A 23,732-nucleotide genomic window follows, 5' to 3' on the forward strand; every position below is an offset into this window, starting at 1 on the left:
AAAAAAAAAGCTTAGAAAAATGTTAAATCTGTAAAAAAAAAGTTTTACGAAAGTTTAGGAAACTTTAACAAAATTAATAAGCAAAACAAAAGTTTAAAAAATAGTTTTAAAAAGTAAAAAAAGTTTTAGAAAGTAAAAAAATACATTTAATAACGCTCATTACCACTACACCTGGTACAAGCTAGCGGAAAAATGATCCCACGCTAAGGTTCAAAATACCCTGGGGTGTCTTCTTTAAGAAATGGTATGGCTTTATGGGGTATTTGGTTTATATAGGCTGGTAAAATACTCTAAAATGGGACATGGGCACAGCGTAAAAATGTAAAGTTTGAAAAAAAAAGGAATGTCTGTGTCCCAAATGTGCCCCTCCGATGTCCACATATACCTGGCAAAGGTACATACGGGGGTATTTTTGTATTCAGCAGATATAGCTGAGCAACATATGAAGTATTATACAGTGGTAGTACACATAAGGTTTGCAAAATATACGGTGCAAACTCACTTTGTGTGTCAAAAAGGCAGAAAAAACGCTTATTACCACTACACCTGGTACAAGCTAGCGGAAAAATTATCCCACGCTAAGGTTCAAAATATGCCTTTTGAAATACCCTGGGATGTCTTCTTTAAGAAATGGTATGGCTTTATGGGGTATTTGGATTATATAGCCTGGTAAAATACTCTAAAATGGGACATGGGCACAGCGTAAAAATTGAAAGTTGGAAAAAAAAATGGAATGGCTGTGTCCCAAATGTGCCCCTCCGATGTCCACATATACCTGGCAAAGGTACATACGGGGGTATTTTTGTACTCAGCAGACATAGCTGAGCAACATATGAAGTATTATACAGTGGTAGTACACATATGGTTTGCAAAATATACTGTGCAAACTCACTTTGTGTGTCAAAAAGGCAGAAAAAAACGCTTATTACCACTACACCTGGTACACGCTAGCGGAAAAATGATCCCACGCTAAGGTTCAAAATATGCCTTTTGAAATACCCTGGGGTGTCTACTTTAAGAAATGGTAGGCCTTTGTGGGGTAGTTTAAATTTAAAACCTGCGAAGATGCTTGGAAATTGCACTTAGGCCCGGCGTCAAAATTCAAAGTTCGGTAAAAACTGATATGGCTTGGTCTCCTATATGGCACTGTAGCTTCACGAAATAGTGCCATAGACATACAATGGGGGTGTCCTTTTACTCAGAAGACTTAGCTGAGCATAATTTGGGGGGTTTGAACTTAGTGGCACATATGAAATATACAAAATGCCCAGCAAAAATGCAATCCGTATGTAAAAAATGCACAAAATTATTTTTTACCACATACTTTGGCATGTAATGGTAAAAAAATGGGGGCATGTTAAGGCACAATATGCACCTTATGAGATACCCTGGGGTGTCTACTTTTACAAATGGTAGGCCTTTGTGGGGTTTTTTTGAACAGTCAAACTGTTATAATACCCCAAATGGAAACATAGGCTCATTAAATCCGTCTCTCAAAATTCTACTGTGAATACCGAAAAGGACAGGTCTCCTGTATGGCACTGTAGCTTCACGAAATAGTGCCATAGACATACAATGGGGGTGTCCTTTTACTCAGAAGACTTAGCTGAGCATAATTTGGGGGGTTTGAACTTAGTGGCACATATGAAATATACAAAATGCCCAGCAAAAATGCAATCCGTATGTAAAAAATGCACAAAATTATTTTTTACCACATACTTTGGCATGTAATGGTAAAAAAATGGGGACATGTTAAGGCACAATATGCACCTTATGAGATACCCTGGGGTGTCTACTTTTACAAATGGTAGGCCTTTGTGGGGTTTTTTTGAACAGTCAAACTGTTATAATACCCCAAATGGAAACATAGGCTCATTAAATCCGTCTCTCAAAATTCTACTGTGAATACCGAAAAGGACAGGTCTCCTGTATGGCACTGTAGCTTCACGAAATAGTGCCATAGACATACAATGGGGGTGTCCTTTTACTCAGAAGACTTAGCTGAGCATAATTTGGGGGGTTTGAACTTAGTGGCACATATGAAATATACAAAATGCCCAGCAAAAATGCAATCCGTATGTAAAAAATGCACAAAATTATTTTTTACCACATACTTTGGCATGTAATGGTAAAAAAATGGGGGCATGTTAAGGCACAATATGCACCTTATGAGATACCCTGGGGTGTCTACTTTTACAAATGGTAGGCCTTTGTGGGTTTTTTTTGAACAGTCAAACTGTTATAATACCCCAAATGGAAGCATAGGCTCATTAAATCCGTCTCTCAAAATTCTACTGTGAATACTGAAAAGGACAGGTCTCCTATATGGCACTGTAGCTTCACGAAATAGTGGCAAAGACATACAATGGGGGTACCGTTGTACTCAGCAGAAGTAACTGAACACATAATAAAACTTTGTACAGGAATAGCACACACCAACTTTACAAAATACACATGAGAAGTTCTTTGTTATAAGTTTGTGTGCGAAAACCCCCAAAAAACACAATTTTACTCCAATATTTAGCAGAGGTTGGCGGTAAAATGGCTACGTAGAAAGTGTCAAAACAACCTTAGGTAAATAGCCTGTGGTGTCTACTTTATATAAATATATACTTTTGTGTGGCAATTTTGTTTTCTTTTATGGCTATAAAGCTTACAAGACAAACATACCAAATTCTAAAATCGCTCCATATTAAAAGTTTATTTTACTCCTTGTGCTTTGTGACCTGTAACTACCAAAAAAAACCAGAAAATCCCAGACACATTATATATTCTGTAAATCAGAACAACTAAATGAATTTATTTTTAATTACTTTCCTTAACCTGCACTAATTAGGCACACATTAATATTGCAAAAACTGTAAAAAAAATCAAAATTTTTCATTTTTTTTGCATTTTTCTGTATTTTTTTTATAATAAATAAGCATGTATATATATATATATATATATATATATATATATATATATATATATATATATATATATATGTTACATCAAATGAAAGCCCTTTCTGTCCTTTAAAAAACGGTATATAATATGCGTCGGTGCAATAAATTAGTCAAATGCAAATTGCAGTTGAATGCAAACAGCAAAAAATGCAAAAAAATGCCGTTGTCACAAAGTGAAAGACAAGCTTCCGAAGCTCTGTCCTTAAGGGGTTAAGGACAGAGCTTCGGAAGCTTGTCTTTCACTTTGTGACAACTGCATTTTTTGCATTTTTTGCTGTTTGCGTTCAACTGCAATTTGCATTTGACTAATTTATTGCACCGACGCATATTATATACCGTTTTTTAAAGGACAGAAAGGGCTTTCATTTGATGTAACATATATATATATACATGCTTATTTATTATAAAGAAAAATGCAAAAAAAATGAGAAATTTTTATTTTTTTTACAGTTTTTGCAATAATAATGTGTGCCTAATTAGTGCAGGTTAAGGAAAGTAATTAAAAATAAATTCATTTAGTTGTTCTGATTTACAGAATATATAATGTGTCTGGGATTTTCAGTTTTTTTTGGTAGTTACAGGTCACAAAGCACAAGGAGTAAAATAAACTTTTAATATGGAGCGATTTTAGAATTTGGTATGTTTGTCTTGTAAGCCTAATAGCCATAAAAGAAAACAAAATTGCCACACAAAAGTATATATTTATATAAAGTAGACACCACAGGCTGTTTACCTAAGGCTGTTTCGACACTTTCTACGTAGCCATTTTACCGCCAACCTCTGCTAAATATTGGAGTAAAATTGTGTTTTTTGGGGGTTTTCGCACACAAACGTATAACAAAGAACTTCTCATGTGTATTTTGTAAAGTTGGTGTGTGCTATTCCTGTACAAAGTTTTATTATGTGTTCAGTTACTTCTGCTGAGTACAACGGTACCCCCATTGTATGTCTTTGGCACTATTTCATGAAGCTACAGTGTCGGAGACCTGTCCTTTTCAGTATTCACAGTAGAATTTTGAGAGACGGATTTAATGAGCCTATGCTTCCATTTGGGGTATTATAACAGTTTGACTGTTCAAAAAAAAACCACAAAGGCCTACCATTTGTAAAAGTAGACACCCCAGGGTATCTCATAAGGTGCATATTGTGCCTTAACATGCCCCCATTTTTTTACCATTACATGCCAAAGTATGTGGTAAAAAATAATTTTGTGCATTTTTTACATACGGATTGCATTTTTGCTGGGCATTTTGTATATTTCATATGTGCCACTAAGTTCAAACCCCCCAAATTATGCTCAGCTAAGTCTTCTGAGTAAAAGGACACCCCCATTGTATGTCTATGGCACTATTTCGTGAAGCTACAGTGCCATATAGGAGACCAAGCCATATCAGTTTTTACCGAACTTTGAATTTTGACGCCGGGCCTAAGTGCAATTTCCAAGCATCTTCGCAGGTTTTAAATTTTAAACTACCCCACAAAGGCCTACCATTTCTTAAAGTAGACACCCCAGGGTATTTCAAAAGGCATATTTTGAACCTTAGCGTGGGATCATTTTTCCGCTAGCGTGTACCAGGTGTAGTGGTAATAAGCGTTTTTTTCTGCCTTTTTGACACACAAAGTGAGTTTGCACAGTATATTTTGCAAACCATATGTGTACTACCACTGTATAATACTTCATATGTTGCTCAGCTATGTCTGCTGAGTACAAAAATACCCCCGTATGTACCTTTGCCAGGTATATGTGGACATCGGAGGGGCACATTTGGGACACAGCCATTCCATTTTTTTTTCCAACTTTCAATTTTTACGCTGTGCCCATGTCCCATTTTAGAGTATTTTACCAGGCTATATAATCCAAATACCCCATAAAGCCATACCATTTCTTAAAGAAGACATCCCAGGGTATTTCAAAAGGCATATTTTGAACCTTAGCGTGGGATAATTTTTCCGCTAGCTTGTACCAGGTGTAGTGGTAATGAGCGTTATTAAATGTATTTTTTTACTTTTTAAAACTTTTTTTACTTTTTAAAACTATTTTTTAAACTTTTGTTTTGCTTATTAATTTTTTTTAAAGTTTCCTAAACTTTCGTAAAACTTTTTTTTTTACAGATTTAACATTTTTCTAAGCTTTTTTTTTACGTTAATCCCTAGCTAGCAGTAAGCAGCACTAACAGTAAATTCCCCATTTTCCCATAACTCCCACCCACCCCAGCTAGCAAAATATTTAATTATACAATATTTAAATTAGTTAATTAAATAAATTTAACCCCTGAGGGTTAAAAAAAATAAATAAAAGTTAATCCTCAGGGGTTAAAAAAAATTAGATCACAGTATAATACTGCGATCTGTATGTTGATCACTGTAGGCAGTGATCAACTGGCAGGGAAGGGGTTAATTTTTATTTAGACTGGGTAAAGGGGGTGGTATTTTTTTTTTTTTTACTTAAACGTTATTAAAACAGTTAAAAAAATTTTTTTTTTACCTTTTTAAAGCTTATTTAAAAAACATTTTTTAACGTTAACCCCTAGTTAGCCTAACACCAAATTCCCCAATTCCCCACTAACTTCCACCCATCCCAGCTAGCTAAATATATAATTTTTAAATATTTAAATTAATTAATACAATAAATTAAACCCTCAGGGGTTAAAAAAAAAAAAAATCAGATGACATTAAAATGTATACCCTGCCAACTGATCACTGTAGTCAGTGATCAATTGGCAGGGAAGGGGTTAATTTTATTAAAACAGGGGAAAGGGGGGGTGGGATTTAACTTTAAAAAAAAAAATTTCCTCCAGGGGGTTTGATCAGCGAAGATCCTTATTATATATCATTTTATTCAGGGGAAACAGGGCTTTCATTTAATATCAAATATTTAGCTATGAAACATAATTTAATATGAAAAACATGGGAGAAAAAAAGATTTTTTTTTATTTTTTTAGTTCTACATGACATTTTAACTGTCAATGTCATAATACTGTTTGCTTTTACTGCAATACAATACACATATTTGTATTCAGCGATGTCTCACGTGTAAAACAGTACCCCCTATGTACAGGTTTCATGGTGTTTTGGGAAGTTACAGGGTCAAATATAGTGTGTTACATTTGAAATTGAAATTTGCCAGATTGGTTACGTTGCCTTTGAGACTGTATAGTAGCCCAGGAAATAGATTTACACCCATAATGGCATACCATTTGCAATAGTAGACGACCCAAGGTATTGCAAATGGGGTATGTCCAGTCTTTTTTAGTAGCCATTTGGTCACAAACACTGGCCAAAGTTAGCGTTAGTATTTGTTTGTGTGTGAAAAATGCAAAAAACGCCAATTTTGGCCAGTGTTTGACTAAGTGGCTACTAAAAAAGACTGGACATACCCCATTTGCAATACCTTGGGTTGTCTACTATTGCAAATAGTATGCCATCATAGGAGTAATTTTCATTCTTGGGCTACCATAGGGTCATAAAGGCAACGTAAGCAATCTGGCGAATTTTAATGTGAAAAAAATGAAACACAAGCCTTATATTTGACGCTGTAATTTTTGAAAACACCATAAAACCTGTACATGAGGGGTACTGTTGTACTCGGGAGACTTCGCTGAACACAAATATTTGTGTTTCAAAACAGTAAAAAGTATTGCAGCAGTAATATCGTCCGTGTAAGTGCTGTTTGTGCGTGAAAAATGCAAAAAACTTCACTTTTACTGGCGATATCATCGTTGTAATACATTTTACTGTTTTGAAACACTAATATTTGTGTTCAGCGAAGTCTCCCGAGTAAAACAGTACCCCCCATGTACAGGTTTTATGGTGTCTTAGAAAGTTATAGGGTTAAATATAGTGCTAGCAAATTAAATTCCTTATACTTTCGGTATGGGTTGTCAGGCAGGTCCCGCTAACGTGTATATATATATATATTTTTTTTAATATTTTTTATTTATATATAGGTATATATATAGTGATATATACGTATATATTTATGTATATAGATATATATATTATTTTGTTCTACGTGTATTTTTTTTTTTTTTTAATTCTTTATTTTTGTTGTGCATGAATAACAACCGCTTGTCAGCAATGTCACAACAGCATATTCCAACACATTGAGCATATAGATTTGTCATGTTATATAGCATTTAGATAGAACAAGCACAGTTTTTATGTTATTAAGGCAGGCTAGGTACACATAGGTTATTCGCTTTAGTTATAGTAAATTACATCATCGCTCGGTAACAGTAGCTTAAGGTGAACGTTGCTGTTGCATATCCTCGCTTATCAGTAGTTTGCATGTTAATGTATGCTTTGCAATGCTTTAGTCTAATGTGTCAGGGAGGATTACACATGCAGGTGTACATACAGATAGACTTATTGACATATATTAAAATAGTAAGGTAACTAGCGTAACTGAATCAGGTATTTAAAGTAATACAATGCCAAAAGTGATTTCGTCTATAAGCAGCCTGAGCGCAATTTAGTTTACAGCAATACAGGGCTGAGAAGGTGAGAAGAAGAGAAGAGAAGGCATATTAGTAGAGACATGTTTCAACTTATTCAACTTGCGGTCTAAAATGCTGATATAAGCCAATGCACGTTGGTAGAAAATAAACGCCTATCTGGGAGAGACACAAATAGCGTGGAAAGTTCTAAGAGAGCTAGGTAGCCTATTGGTTTTGCACAGTGTCATACTATTGTGCCAACTAGAGGCAAATGTCCCCTTTTACCCTACGCCCGTGGGCGGCAGGCTGATGGCGTGGGTTTGAGAGCGGTCCGAGGCTTGCCACGTGGGGGACACCGCTAGTGCTGGGGTTGTATTATTCCGGCTGAGAACAGTCTCTTGAGCTGGCCCCTTAGCTTGTCTGCTTGCCTCGGGGGATTGCTGGGGCTGGGCTGTTGCTCGTCCGCGGGCTTTCTGTGCTGGTTGTGGATGCTTGAAAAGAGTGTTGGCGTCTGAGAGGCGAGCTACTCGCTGCTTCGTCTTCTGTCTTCGTCCCTTTCTAGAGGTCGCCCTGGGGGCTCGTTGTGGATACTCACACAGGTGCCGCCGGGTAGCTGGTCGGACCCATGCTGCCACTGCTCGAGCTGCCTGTTTGAAGGCCTGGACCTTGTAGCGGATTTGTGGCCATAAGCTGGAGCAGATTTGGTCAAAGAACTCCTGGGGGTGTCTGGGTGGGGTGGCCAGGGTGTCCCTTGTGCCATGTTTCGTCTCCCTTATCTTCTTCGTTGCGAGTCTGTCAGTGCTGCGTTGTGGTTGCAGCAGGCCACGTGTAGTGGTGTGTGGCTTGTCCGCCATCTTGGGCCTTACAGCTTCCATACTGCTTGGGGGAGCATCTGCTTTAAAGTCTCCGTTTGGCGTGTCTCGTGCTGGTGCGGACCGGGATATCCCCCACCGGTCCATAGGGGGGGGGGAAGCGGTGCGTGGGTGTCCCCTCTTCAGCCTGAGAACCGGGAGAGCGGCCGTCTCTCCACGGCTCCCACCCGTGCAGGCCGCGGGCTGTGAAGTGGGCGATTCTGCGTCGGGGAGTCCCGAACCGGGTATCTCCAGACTCCGCACCACCTCCTGGGTGTGAAGGTGGTTGTCCGCTGCGGGCACGTTGCGGTTGTCGGGCGCAATGCCCAGAATCAGGGCCTCAGATGCGGGAGCTCCCGCCATGTGCGACTTGCTCGTTCCGCTGGTAATTTTTTTACGTATTTACATATTTATTTTTTTTATATTATTTATAAATATATATATAACAATAATTATATATATTTTTAATCAGTATCAGTCTACGTGTAATTTGATATTAATATATATATATATAATTATATATATATATATTAATATTAAAATACACCTAGACGGTGTATGTGTATGTGTGTATATGTGTATATATATACTTAGATCATATATATATAATTAAGTGTTCTTGCATAGCAAGACCACTTAATGTTATCTCACATATATATTATTATTATTGTGTTCTTGCATAGCAAGACCACTTAATGTTATCTCACATATATATTATTATTATTATTCTTATTATTCTTATTATAGCCAAATTTGCCACCCTAACTCCTCCCACAGTTTTTACAGTACATAGACAAAAATATACCAAAACGTGCAGATTGTTCCCGATCGGATTGCTATTACTTTGTGGAATGTTTCGCCGAATGGTTCACGGAATATCGTCGTTCTTGTGGCGAAATTTGTCCCATAGGAATGAATGGCAAAGCTAGAGTGGGAGCTGGCAAAAGCTGAAAAATCAGGACATGATTTCTAAACTGCCACCACTCCCTCATTTTCAGGCCCACCTACACAAATCTTATATCAAAACGTTCAGCTATCCCTGCTGCCACTAGAAATGTCCACGGCTAAGCCATAGTCCTGATAGTTTTCACAATATGACCATTTGTTTGCAACTCACGCCTTCCATTGACATTCATTGAAACTCCACTCTGCAAAGCTCACATTTGAAGGGCAATTTCTAAACTGCGACTGTGCCTTCATTGTTAATATCTCAGAGACATACTATACATCAAAATGTAGGTCTGGGTCTTGTGATTCTCACAATATAAAGCTCTTCACTGTAGGATTTATAGTTTTTAAAATACGACCGTTTGAAGATGGCAACCGCCAAAATACTCTGACCTGTGCAAGGCTGCAGCAGCAAGTGATGTCATAGACAAAGCCTTTTACACCTGCTAATTTTTTATAACTGTATGTTTTAATGTAACTGTGAAGCACTTTGGGCAACAACATTGCAATTAACCCCTTCAGGACCGCTGACGGTTCAGGACCGTCAGCGGTAAAACGTGCGTTTGGACCGCTGACGGTCCTGAACCGTCATAACGGTTTTGGGCTACTTACCTGATCGCCGTCGGTCCCACGGCGGCGATCAGCTCTCCTCCCGGTCCAGGGGGACTGCCTGTCTGCCCGGGCAGTCCCCCCTCGGCAGATCAGGACCCCACGGCCATGTGATCACTCGATCACATGACCGCAATAGGGGTCTTTGTATCTGCCTGCAGGGGGACTGTCTGTGCTGACAGGCAGTCTCCCTGCAAGTGAAAAATCAAAAAAATAAAGTTAAAAAAAAAAACAATCAGTGTAAAAAAAATTATAATATGTGTATATATATATATGATATATATACATGTATTATATCTATATATATATAATATATGTATATGTATCATATATATAATGTCACACTAAGTGTATTTTTATATTTATATATACGTATATTAATATAAAAATACACTTATATTTAAATTACACACGAATATATACAATATATATAATAACTATATATATGGTATATATATATTATTATAAAATACAAATAATATGTTAATAAAAATAAATAACAAAAAATAAAAATAATTTTTAATAATTAAAAAAAAATTATATATATATATTCAATTTTATTCTAACAGTATTTTGATATTGATATATATATATTTATATCAAAATACACTTAGAATGTAATGATATATATATCTATGTATAAATAAATAAATAAAAATAATACGAAATATACATATGTCCACATACAAAATTACATTAATAATTTCATAAATATACACGTAGACGTCAAATATATAAATATGTATATATATTAAAATTCTACGTGCATATTTATGTAATATTTTTACCTAATTAAGTAATTTTAATGATTGCAATTTGAGGGACCTGCCTGCCAACCCAGGCCAAAAGTCCAGATAATTTAATTTGCTAGCACTGTGCTTAACCCTGTAACTTTCTATGACACCCTAAATCCTGTACATGGGGGTACTGTTTTACTCGGGAGACTTCGCTGAACACAAAAATTAGTGTTTCAAAACAGTAAAACATATCACAGCGATGATATTGTCAGTGAAAGTGAAGTTTTTTGCATTTTTCACACACAAACAGCTCTTTCACTGAGGATATTATTGCTGTGATATATTTTACTGTTCTGATACACTAATATTTGTGTTCAGCGAAGTCTCCTGAGTATAACAGTACCCCACATGTAGAGGTTTTATAGTGTTTGTGAAAGTTACAGGGTCAAATATAAGGCTTGATTTTTTTTATTGAAATTTGTCAGATTGGTTAGGTTGCCTTTGACAGCGTATGGTAGCCAAGGAATGAGAATTAGCCCCATGATGGCATACCATTTACAAAAGAAGACAACCCAAGGTATTGCAAATGGGGTATGTTCAGCCTTTTTTAGTAGCCACTTAGTCACAAACACCGGCCAAAGTTAGCGGTTTTTGCATTTTTAACACACAAACAAATATAAATGCTAACTTTGGCCAGTGTTTGTGACTAGGTGGCTACTAAAAAAGACTGGACATACCCCATTTTAAATACCCTGGGTTGTCTACTTTAAAAAATATGTACATGTTAGGTGTGTTTCGGGGATTTATGACAGATAACGGTGTAACAATGTCACTATTGATACATTTAAAATATATATATATTGAAACAGCAATTTCCTACTTGTATTTATAGGCCTATAACTTGCAAAAAAAAGCAATAAAGCATGTAAACACTGGGTGTTTTTAAACTCGGGACAAAATTTTGAATCTATTTAGCAGTTTTTTTCATTAGCTTTTGTAGATAAGTAAAAGATTTTTCAAGTAAAAGTCCAAAAACATGTTTTTTTTTTTATTTTTCACCATATTTCATTATTTTTTTTAAATACAATATATGACATAATATAAATACTGGTATGTAAAGAAAGCCCTTCTTGTCATGAAAAAAACAATATATAACTTGTATGGGAACCGTAAATGAGAGAGCGGAAAATTACAGCTAAACACAAACACCACAAAAGTGTTAAAACTGCTCTGGTCCTTAACGTACAAACATCGCAAAAACAGGCCGGTCCTGAAGGGGTTAAATGTGCTATATAAATAAATACTAACAGTTACTCCGCCCACTCTAGTTGTAGACTACTGATGGAGGCAAGAACACTTCACACAATTTCCCCAGAAATTGTAGCTTTTCTAGTTATTAAGTGTTCTTGCATAGCAAGACCACTTAATGTTATCTCACATATATATTATTCTTATTCTTATTCTTATTATAGCCAAATTTGCCACCCTAACTCCTCCCACAGTTTTTACACTACATAGACAAAAATATACCAAAACGTGCAGATTGTTCCCGATCGGATTGCTATTACTTTGTGGAATGTTTCACCGAATGGTTCTCGGAATATCGTCGTTCTTGTGGCGAAATTTGTCCCATAGGAATGAATGGCAAAGCTAGAGTGGGAGCTGGCAAAAGCTGAAAAATCAGGACATGATTTCTAAACTGCCACCACTCCCTCATTTTCAGGGCCACCTACACAAATCTTATATCAAAACGTTCAGCTATCCCTGCTGTCACTAAAAATGTCCACAGCTAAGCCATAGTCCTTATAGTTTTCACAATATGACCATTTGTTTGCAACTCACGCAGTCCATTGACATTCATTGAAACTCCACTCTGCAAAGCTCACATTTGAAGGGCAATTTCTAAACTGCGACTGTGCCTTCATTGTTAATATATCAGAGACATACTATACATCAAAATGTAGGTCTGGGTCTTGTGATTCTCACAATATAAAGCTCTTCACTGTAGGATGTATAGTTTTTAAAATACGACCGTTTGAAGATGGCAACCGCAAAAATACTCTGACCTGTGCAAGGCTGCTGCAGCAAGTGATGTCATAGACAGGGCCTTTTGCACCTGCTAATGGTTTGTATAACTGTATGTTTTAATGTAACTGTGAAGCACTTTGGGCAACAACGTTGCAATTAAATCTGCAATATAAATGATAACAGTTACTCCGCCCACTCCAGTTGTAGACTACTGGTGGAGGCAAGAACACTTTACACAATTTCCCCAGAAATTGTAGCTTTTCTAGTATATATATATGATCTAAGTATATATATATATTTTTTTTTTACACTTTTAACATTATTTAATTTGATTTTCAGCCAGCAGGGGGACCAACTGTCATTACAGTTGGTCCCCCTGCTGGCAATGCCTGAGCCAGCTATACCGGCCATGTGATTGTGAGGTCCTCGCAAGGACCTCACTCTCACATGACCGGGAGGGACCGGAGGAGGAATATCTGCCGCGGGGGGGCTCCCTGGGAGTCCCCCCAACCGCGATCGCCGGCGTGGGACCACCGGCGACCGGGTAAGTAAAAAAAAAACGTTGGGCGTATATTTACGTCCTGCGGCGTTTAGAGACGCTTTTAAAAGGACGTAAATATACGCCCGGCGGACTTAAAGGGTTAAAGGAACACTCAAAGCACCATAGCCACTGTAACCTGCTGTAGTGGTAATGGAGTGCCCTGGCAATATCCCACGGTAAAATGTTAACATGTTTTAGCATGTTATATGTAACGTCATTCTAAGTGTATTTTAATACTAATATATGTACTTATACTTATATGTACACTATGTATGACATTAAATATATATAATATGTATATATATTTATATATATAATATATATACATATATTATATATATATATATATATATAAATATATTGTTTTATTTTATAACCTGTCTAATATTTTTTTTTTACACTACCTACCAGCAGGGGGACTGTCTAATATTTTAGACAGTCCCCCTGCTGGCAGATCCATAGCCAGCTATAGGGGGCCATGTGATCGCTCTTTGAGAGCGATCACATGGCCCCCGGGGGCCTCATTTGCCGGAGGGGGGCTTCCTGGGCTCTCAGGCAGCCGCCCAGAAGAGGATCGCGGCGGAGGTGAGTACCGCCGGACCTCCAGGGCTCAAAGCCGTTACAGCGTTCCATGCCGCCGCAACGGCTTTAAAGCCCACTAAATGCGGGACGGCATGGAACGCCGTAACGGCGTTAACGGGTTAATAACTAAAGCAAATAGAAGTGGGGGTGGAACCTACATGAAGACCAATACCAATTGATGGTGTGTGTGTTGAGTTGGTGGCTGCAGTGTCCCCTTTACAAATACAAAATAAATATAAATCACTGTTTAGTAAATATACCCCAAATGTAAACTTGCATGCATTTAATTTAGTATTTTTTCTTTAGGGATATATCTAAAACCAGTTTGCAAAAACTGCAGTTCTCTTATCTGCTGCCTTTGCAAGCTCTCCCCTTCTGACCACGCCCAGACTTTCTGTGGCTGTCCAATCACAGACTTCCCAATACAGCTCAATGAGAAGTCCTTGTAAGTCAGGTGCTCTTGAGGTAAGCTGCATTGAGCTAATGAAACCAGGAAGTAATATTACCTGTTGTCTGCTTGAAAGCCAAGTGTGTGTAACCAGGTTAATTTATATGTCAATCTATATTGAAATCTGCACTTTTTGCAAAAAAGACACACTCTTTACACATAAAGCTTTTCAGCAAGCTAACGTTGTTAGGGGTCTGGATCTGGAGTGACCCTTTAAGTTTCTGGAGAAAGCTTTCAATGCTTTCCTATGGGGATTTCAGCGACGCTGGAGGTCCTCACATAGCATGAGGACGTCCAGCGACATTATAGCACACTTTTCATGTGCTATAAACACGGAAGTGCCCTCTAGTGGCTGTCTAGTAGACAGCCAGTAGAGGAGGAGTTCCCTGCAAGGTAATTATTGCAGTTTCTGAAAATTGCAATAATTACACTTCCAGGGTTAAGGGCAGTGGGAGTTGGCACCCAGACTAAAACAATATCATGTAACATGACACCACTCCAATGGGCAGAAGTGGTCTGGGTGCCTGCAATGTCCCTTTATTTTTTTTTTTTAAATTCTTTATTTTTGTGCGCTTGGTTTGGCAAGTTAACAGTTTCCTACATAAAATGGTAGGACAATTTCAAACGGTACAGTATAACAGTGTTAACATTGAGGTTGCATAGTTGTGAAGCACATTTTTATATAACAGACAGGCTTGGTGACATACCCGGGGTAGGTAAGGTTGCTACATGTTTGGTGTTATGTGCGTTATTCCCCTGGTGTACTACAAGTGTGGAGGTGTAAGGGTGCTCCCTGGGTCGGGCTGCAGTGTGTCGTCATGTATGGGAGCATGTGTATACGTGTTGCAAGCTGGTTCAGGTTTGTGGTTCTGGATGCCTGTGTGTACTCGCCTGTGGAGCTCTTGATGGGACCAGGTTGGCTGGGATGACATGTGTGTGGGATGCTCCGGTGTGCGTTGTACCTGTATGGCATCTTATCTATCCCTGGGGGAGGTGGGGGGGTGGGCGGAGTGGCGGTGTTCATGGTGAGCGCCACAATGCTATTGTGCGTGGGGGACCATCCGTCGGTCTTGTGAGAGTGGGTGCCCCATGCCTGCAGGGCAAGGTAAAAATAGCAGGAGGGACATTTATATATATAGTGAGTAAGCTGCAGGAGTCCCAAAAAAAAAAAAAAAACACAAAAAGAAAAAAGAACAAAACAAAAAAACAGTAATATATATATACAAAAATAAAATTAAGTTTAGGAGTCTCAAGGTTGGTTCCTCACTGTCCCTTAGTGGGTTCAGGTGCTCTGGGGTTGTCGGCTCCTCTCAGCTTGTTCGGTTGAGGCGCTGGCTGATGTTCCTCAGGTAGTGGTTTGGGCGTCATCTGCAGTGTGCGGTTGTTCCAGGTGAAGTCCCAGTGCGGACAAGAATGCCGGGGCCCCCATTGGGGATGTGAGGTTGTGGGTGGTCTCTGCATGATGGACGAGTAAGGAGCCTGTGTTGCCCCATCTATATGGGATGTTGGCTTTACGCAGGGCAGTCGTCACTGGGCCAAAAGATTTGCGTCTGAGTAATGTGGCCCTGGTTAGGTCTTGGAAAAACAAAAGGTTTGCGTTCTCAAATTCTAGTGGCGTTTTGCCCTTTATGGCAGTCATTATTCGGATTTTGTCATGCGTGGTAGCACATCTTAAGATAACGTCTCTGGAGGTGTTAGGTGAGATGCGGGCTGAGCTGGTTACCCGGTATATTCCATCCAGTGTGATTTTTTCCGCCACTGGGAGCGTCAGGATTGTAGACAGGAGGCGCCGCGTGTAGCGCGGCAATTCTTCAGTGGTGATGGTGTTAGGTATGCCGCGGATCTTAATGTGTGTTCGGCGTTGTTTGTCTTCTAGGGACATTAATTGTGCTGCTAGGACATGTTGTTCTGTTTGTAGTTGCTGGACCGAGTCTTGCAAGGTGGTTATGGTGTTGTGGACTTGTGTTATGTCCAATTCTGTGGTAGTGACTCTGTCTGTAATCTGTTGCATGTCCCTTTTAATCAGGGCAACGTCGGCGGCCAGCAGTTTTTGGATGTCTGCCAAAAGCACCTTTAGGTCTCCTTTGGTGGTGGGGGCTGAGTCCTCTGGGGAGACAGGGGGTTTGGCTGGGCCCTCCTGAGGGTACTGTGCATTTGGGGTCCCCCTTCCCTCCGTTCCTGGGGTGGGGGCCATGTTTGGTGGGGTGTCTGTTTGTTTTGGTGTGGCCAGCCCTGGTCTGATCATCATTTCACCTATGTCCCTACCTTGGGTGCTGGCTCCGGTTGCAGGCTTGGGAGTGCGGCGGCCCATGTTTAATGTGTCCGGCGGGGTGTATGCCTGGTGGTCACGCAATCCCCTTGTCTGCCGAAAAGTGCCTCTAGATTGAGGATTGGTGTCGCGTGGTAGGCCGCGGTTTTGCGCCGCTTCCTAGGTTGTTTGGCGGCTTGAAAGAAGGGCATCGATCTGTTCGCCCTCTCACTGTGGGTCCGGGTGTGTGTTTTGTTTGGGCAGATGGCCCCTCTGGTAGGAGATATTGGCAAGATTGCGGGCGACAGGCTGGGAGCTGTGGAAGATGGCGTCCGTGCAGGTTCGTCGTCAGGCTCCGCCCCCCTGCAATGTCCCTTTAAAGGGTCACTGTTTTCTTCTTCTTGGAAGAAAAGCGAGGAGATAACCTATAGAAGAGAGGATAATTCATAACATAACCTTACTCTTCTGTTAATGTAGGTGTTATGTTTTTCTTTAGATTCTGTAACCTAGCAACACCCCTGGCAGGAACAGTTATGGAGGGTGTAAAGCTCAGTGCTGTCCCAGCTTCTCCAGTGTCTGCCTTTGATGCTGGACAGGAAGTGGAAGAGATTATTTCCCATTTGCCCACTAAAAAGAGTGTAAAAAGATTAATTTCTAAAAGTGTAAATTTATGTTGAAATCTGCACTTTTTGTAAAATGAAGAAAGGCGACACACTCTTCACACATAAAGGACCTCAGCAAGCTAAAGTGCTCTATGTGTTCCTTTAAACTCTAAGTAACATTTAATTTTGAACAAAACAAATCCACTGATTAGTCTATTAATAGATGCAACTCGTGATTATCCCTGTATTATGGGAACTAAGGCAGTATATACATTCATTTTTTAGAAATTGGTTTGACTAGCTATCAGATGATCCTATGTTTATTTATTGAGACGTAAAATTTCCAATACCAACTGTGTAATACAATCAGTGAGCCCTGGTAGCTCCATACATCTCTATCAATGACATCACAAGCAAAACCAACCAACCAACTCTCAGTTTAAAGGACCACTCTAGTGCCAGGAAAACATACTCGTTTTCCTGGCACTAGAGTGCCCTGAGGGTGCCCCCACCCTTAGGGACCCCCTCCCGCCCGGCTCTGGAAAGGGGAAAAGGGGTAACACTTACCTTTTTCCAGCGCTGGGCGGTGAGCTCTCCTCCTCCTCTCCGCCTCCTCTCTGCCCCGTCGGCTGAATGCGCACGCGCGGCAAGAGCTGCGCGCGCATTCAGCCGGTCGTATAGGAAAGCATTTACAATGCTTTCCTATGGACGCTTGCGTGCTCTCACTGTGATTTTCACAGTGAGAATCACGCAAGCGCCTCTAGCGGCTGTCAATGAGACAGCCACTAGAGGATTAGGGGGAAGGCTTAACCCATTAATAAACATAGCAGTTTCTCTGAAACTGCTATGTTAATTTAAAAAAATGGGTTAACCCTAGCTGGACCTGGCACCCAGACCACTTCATTAAGCTGAAGTGGTCTGGGTGCCTAGAGTGGTCCTTTAAGCAGAGGGTAGGTTGTCAGTGCATGTGATGATGTCATTGATAGTGATGTATAAAATGATATCACATAAGACATTTGCCGGTGTATACAAGGGAGATGTTAACCAGAGTCACTTGCTGTTAGCATTTCTGTTTGACAGTGCAATTTCCAATCCTGGATTGTTCAGTGTTTTATCCTGAAAGCTTTTTCAATATCTAACCTTAGCATTTTCAGGGGTTTGACAATTATTTACATCAATTATTGAAGAAACCGAAAGGCACAAATTAGCATCTGTAGGAAAGGGATTGAAAATGGCTATGGCTACAGACTTGCTGGAATTTGTACAACTTTACAAAGCCCTTCAATTTGTACGCCAAAAAGATGCTGCCCAGTTAGAAAAACTTATTAAATTTGGTGTGCCAAATTTAATACAGTTAAGAGAGCCGTGTAATGGAGCTGGAGCGTTGCATTTGGCTGTGGAGGATTATTGTGGGATAATGTGCAAGCCCCTTCTTAAATTCGGAGTTGATCCAGATACTCAGGATGCAAAAGGATATACACCTGCAATGAAAGCAGCACAGCTAGGCCACGACTTGCCATTGGAAATACTGGCTAAGGCAAAAGCTGACATGACTGTTATCAATAAAGAAGGGAAAGGCATCTTATTTTACTGTATCCACCCTAACAATAGACATCTTCGCTGTTTTAATATTGCGCTGGACAATGGGGCAGATGCCAACAACTGCTCCTCTGAAGGCATCCCAGTTCTACTGATGGCCTGTGAACTTGCTTGGGGCTGTAAGGATATGTGCTTGCGACTATTGGACAAAGGAGCTAATCCTAACGCAGTCCACCCAGCCACAGGCCTCACTGCTTTAATGGAGGCAGCTAGAAACGGAGCAGTGGAAGTCATTCGTGCCATCCTGGAAAAAGGTGGAAATGTCAACATGATTGATGAAAAACAACATGCTGCTATTCATTTTGCTGCCAGAGGTGGTTATTTGGAGGTTCTAAAGCTGCTTTCGGCATATAACGCTGACATGAGTATTTTTGATAAAGAGGAAAACACGGCTCTTCACCACGCTGCAATTGGGGGGTTTGCCAACTGCTGCAAATTTCTAGGACAAAGGGGTTGCAATCTCAACTGGAAAAATCGAAAATTCCAGACAGCCAGAGACATTGCAAAGAAATCTGGTTTTAAGGCAGCAGGGAAGGAAATGCGTAAACTAATGAGCCGCCTGGAAAAATATTCCAAGCCAGGAGGGAAAAATCCAAATCCATCATGGGCAATCACCTTACACGACTGGACATTTGAACATCAGAAAGCTCTCCGTGAATTATTTCAGAAAGTAGCTAGAGATGATGGAAATATCGATGAGGAAAATTTTACCACAGTCCTGAAGATGAAAAAGGCCCCCATCAATGAAGAGCAGCTGGAAACGATCTCAAAGCTCCATGTAAAAAGTAAAGTAAATACCATCAATCCTGAAGAATTTCTACAAGGGTCTAAATACCTAGAAAAAGAATTCCTGATGGCTGCCTATGAGCCAAAGAAAGAAAGAAAGAAAAAGGGCAAGAAAGCAAAGAAAGACGGCTCGCAGAAGAAAAAATAGAAGTACTAAAAGGTAAAACAGAAGGGGAAAACCTAAGTAGAAACCACATTTACAGCTCAAACTCTGTGAAACCAGACATGTTGCACACATCTCAAGCTCACAATAAAGCATAAAACTACTGAATAATTATATTTACAGAATAGAGTTGCATTATTTGGATACTCAGTATATGGTTGCAATGGAACAAAACAGGTGATAATCTAGTGAATTAAGATTTTTGCAGTTACTTGACTGGCAAATGGATGGTTGTGAGTAATATTCTTCATAGATTTAGGGTTCATGTTGCTTAGTGTTTGCAGCACTGTGTGTAAACGATGCACATACAGAAAAATGCGACGAGTTGTCAGAAGTGTAACTCCACCTCTGGTTCCCTCCTTAGCCAGTCCGAAACAAGAGTACTGGGCTGACTAATGTTAATTCTTGGCATGGTTGGTTTCTATCGTTGGCATGCTCTGCATGCTGGCAACAGCCACGGAACACCATTCCCCCACCTCTGTGTGCAGCACCTACGTTCAGCATCTCCACACTCTGCATGTAGATGCTGAATGCTCCTCATAGAGTTGCATTGATTCAATGCATCTCTGTGAGGAGATGCTGATTAGAACATGCTTTCCTATTGGAGGCTTTCCTAATAGGATCAAAGCATGTCTGCTATTTGGCGGGTTAGGTGATGGGTATTGCCCAAGGGTGGGTGTATGGATGTTATAAAAGTGAAATGAGGCTTTGCCTTAAGGGCTCTGGTTAGAAATTCTAACTTCTTATTGTGCTCATAAAAACTAAATGCTTGCATGCAGCGCCTAAGTAGAGAGGCTTATATCTGTTTAAAGGGTAAGCTCCTGTAGGGAGGAAGGGTTCAAATCTCTTGTAGAGTGAATCAAGTCAGAGTATTTCGGACTCTGAGAGATGCAGTATGTTACTTCTTGCTTGTGGAGCCCTGACTAATGTAGGGCTACACAGAGGGTAGAGAAATTTGTGCCCATGAGCTTATTATCTATACAATAATTTAGCAGATGGATAGTGATGGCTGCTCTGACTTCCCAAACCAGAGGTGGCTATTTAGAGTCTGGAGGGATTGATAGCAAAACGAAACACAAAAAGAAATAACAGGATTCACGTAATGTCTATGGAAAATTATTTTAAAAAAAGTGCAAGGGACACAGTCCATTATTTTTTTCCTTTAGCCTAGCAATATTGCTTCTTTCGATTGTTGGATGATTCCGAGGTACATGTGAAGAGACCGAGAACGAGAGAGGAAGCAATGGTGTAGTAGTTTTGAAAGTATTACTACACCATTGGTTCCTCTCTCTCTCTCTCTCTATCTTTTCACATGTACCTCTCTTCGACACTCTATTTTTGATGTGCGGCATGAAATACATGAGCAAGTAAAGACATATATTGTGTAAATGAACAAAGATAAAACCGGCAAGTATCACAAGTAATGCCTGGCTAAGTCACACTTTTTTTTTATTATTATAGATAATATATAACAAGGTATTATAGGCTAAGCACACATGTCTGGGTGATGAGTTGGTACTGAGTTAGAAGGACTGAATATAATGCTGCCCTGACACTGTGAGACATAGCAAAACAATGATTAGTAGTGACAACAGCTAAATTTTCATGCTTGAAAACCAACAAGGCTCAGCACACCTCCCTCGAACAGCCTCACACACAGTGCAAATTACAAGGAAGTACATATAAAAGGAAAATAAAATATAACAATTAGCAGTAACAAGTGATCACATCAGGTCTAGGATGGGCAAGATGGCAACAAAATAATGTACGTAATTAAAATACAATAGCTTTCCACAGGCTAGGATGTCCACAATCGGGCAAACAGGCAGGTGGTACATGTAGGCCACAGAGGGTTGGAGAAGAGGTAGGTCCCTTCTCCATCCCAAGGTCTATGTGGAGGCCAGCATCTTTGAGCCACGGACTCTGTGGTGTTTCAAGGACTTCCCCTGGTGGGAGCAACAGAAGGCCCTGGTTGTGTGGTGGAAGCTCGGTAGAAATTAAATTTAGTAGGCCTAGATTTCCACGTGGCATATGTGTATGTTGGTGTATCAGTTAGTTAGTTACACGTAGCTAAGATACAATCAACAGTGTATTGAGCAAGTGCAGGAATGCAGAAACTGAAAACACTTCCCCTCCTCCATTGTTCTGGGTGAGCCATGTGGTCTAACAGGTAAGGGAAGTTAGGCTTTGTTCAGCTGATTGGGTAAAGAGTATATGTGGGTAGAGTTAACTATAGGAGGAGCTATATGTCTATATCATGCATTTACACAGTCAGTTCTGGGCTCAGATCTTGTTGTATTTTGGTGACATTAGTCCCTCTGAGCCCCGGTCGGGGAATCGAATAAAGAATCTCTTCCTTCCTGAAGAAACCTGTGTCCACTTCTCTGTGCTTGGCTTCCATCAGTTTCTCCGGTATCATTTGGTGCAATTGGCCGGGAAGCTCATCGTTAACGGTGGCTAAGAAGCAGAGGCGTGAGACGGTCTATCTTTGCCCACGCTCCCTACGGCTGCACCCCTGAACTTCTGCGTGGACCTCCTTTCGTCCCGGCGCCACTGGTCTGTTGTCCAGGAGATCATCGGCCTCTACGTAGTAAGTGCTGGGGTGCCCCCGTCAATGAGTGTGAACCCAGGTTCAGGAACGAGGAGGTAAGACGACTACTGTTTTAGACGGTGGACCCACTAGGGGTATTGGATACCGATTGTGCGGTAGGCCCATAAGGGGTTATTTGTGTATGGAATCTGCCCCCTCAGTAGAGGGAAGGAGCGAAGGCGCAACGCTCAATTAAACGCCCTGTAGTCAGCCCGTTTAATTTGGTTTGGAGTCAGGCTGGGTTCTATGTAAATAGCCCAAGCCGGACACCGGTGTCTTGTCTAGACTAGCGTTCTAGGGTGTATATTACGTTCGCTAGGTCGGAGGGACCGGGAGACTAAGCGGCTGTGTAAATTCGGTCCGCTAGATCTCAACCTATCTTGGCTAAGTGGGAAGGCGTGTAAATTTGGAACCCACCAGATTTTTGATAGAGTATATAGACTAAGAGGGTTCTGTGTAAATTCCGCCCTCTAGTTCGCTATTTGTGGTGCTTGGGCAGCGTGGCTAACCAAAACGGATGTAAATTGTTTTAGGTAGTCCATCAAGGTACTGGCCAATAGATTAGTTGGGAATTGTAAATGTGTTAAAGATTGTTGTAGTAGAGTGTATGTCTTGCTAGATAGCGTGAGCTCTGCCGTCTAGCGAGAGTGTGCATAGTGTGTAACTGTATTATAGCGCACGGTACCATAACCATGTATAATAACTACTGATATTGTAAATAACTACTAATAACTGTCGTCTATGTTGTATGTTTAACACCATAACCACTACTAATTGAACTGTGACTTTAAATTGTACTCTAACCAATGCTAACCATACTATAACTACTGTTTGTAAAGACAATGTTACTGGGGTATGTTATAGACGGGTAATTCAGATATAGGGAATTATAGCGTGGGTGACTGTATAGTTTCGCCAAAGGGCACAGTATTAGTTATTTAGTGACTGGTGTAACAGCTGTGTGTGTACGGGAATTCCCTGTATGTTGTGTTGTATGAGTTTGACCTAGTAACTGTGCCACATGGTGCTGTTGCCAAGGAAACGAGTGTGACTGTTGGAGGTGTGTTTGTTGTGTTTCTTTGAATTAGACGCTCCGTTGTTAAGTATGGGGGCGTCGGATTCAAAAATTAATAATCCCTTAGAATGTATGCTAAATAACTTTAAAACGGGATATAATGTGTGTGATTTTGGGGTTAAATTGGCTCCAAATCACCTGACTACCTTATGTAGTAGAGAATGGCCTCTGTGGTAATCTGTCTTGATTTAAATCTAGTGCAGCGTGTACATGTGGCTGTATCTATTATGCTTGAATTCTATGACCAGTTTCCATATTTTGACTGTTAAACCGTTTGTGTTACTAGATGGTTACCAAAACTGGTTTGTCCATCCCCAATGGAATCTGACCCATCTGACCATCCCTCAACTAAATTCTTTAGCAAGAACTGGTGCAGCTGGTATGTCCACCTGTATGTCTACCTATCCCCCCAACTGGTTCTTTGTACCCTGAGGCCCTTTTTGGTGGAAGGGTATTTTTTTATTATTGTTCAGTTTTATTATTAGCAGTCAAAATTGTAAGGAGAATTCTTAATAACAGTAACTGAGTCCACTGACAATAC

At 40.1% G+C, this 23,732-nt stretch overlaps 1 protein-coding gene across 1 annotated transcript; it reads left to right on the forward strand.

Moving 5' to 3' along the window:
* The first annotated feature begins 18,209 nt into the window (after window positions 1-18,209).
* Window positions 18,210-19,511, forward strand: LOC134566138 (ankyrin repeat and EF-hand domain-containing protein 1-like). The gene has a single exon (XM_063425843.1). It carries the CDS (start codon window positions 18,210-18,212, stop codon window positions 19,509-19,511), a length of 1,302 nt encoding a protein of 433 aa, XP_063281913.1.
* Window positions 19,512-23,732: the final 4,221 nt, after the last annotated feature.

The sequence above is a fragment of the Pelobates fuscus genome, chromosome 6 (genome assembly GCF_036172605.1).
Source record: "Pelobates fuscus isolate aPelFus1 chromosome 6, aPelFus1.pri, whole genome shotgun sequence".
Taxonomy (NCBI): Eukaryota; Metazoa; Chordata; class Amphibia; order Anura; family Pelobatidae; genus Pelobates; species Pelobates fuscus.

Excerpts from the sequence above, each read along its gene's own strand:
- LOC134566138 (XM_063425843.1), top strand. The coding sequence starts at position 18,210 with ATGGCTATGGCTACAGACTTGCTGGAATTTGTACAACTTTACAAAGCC.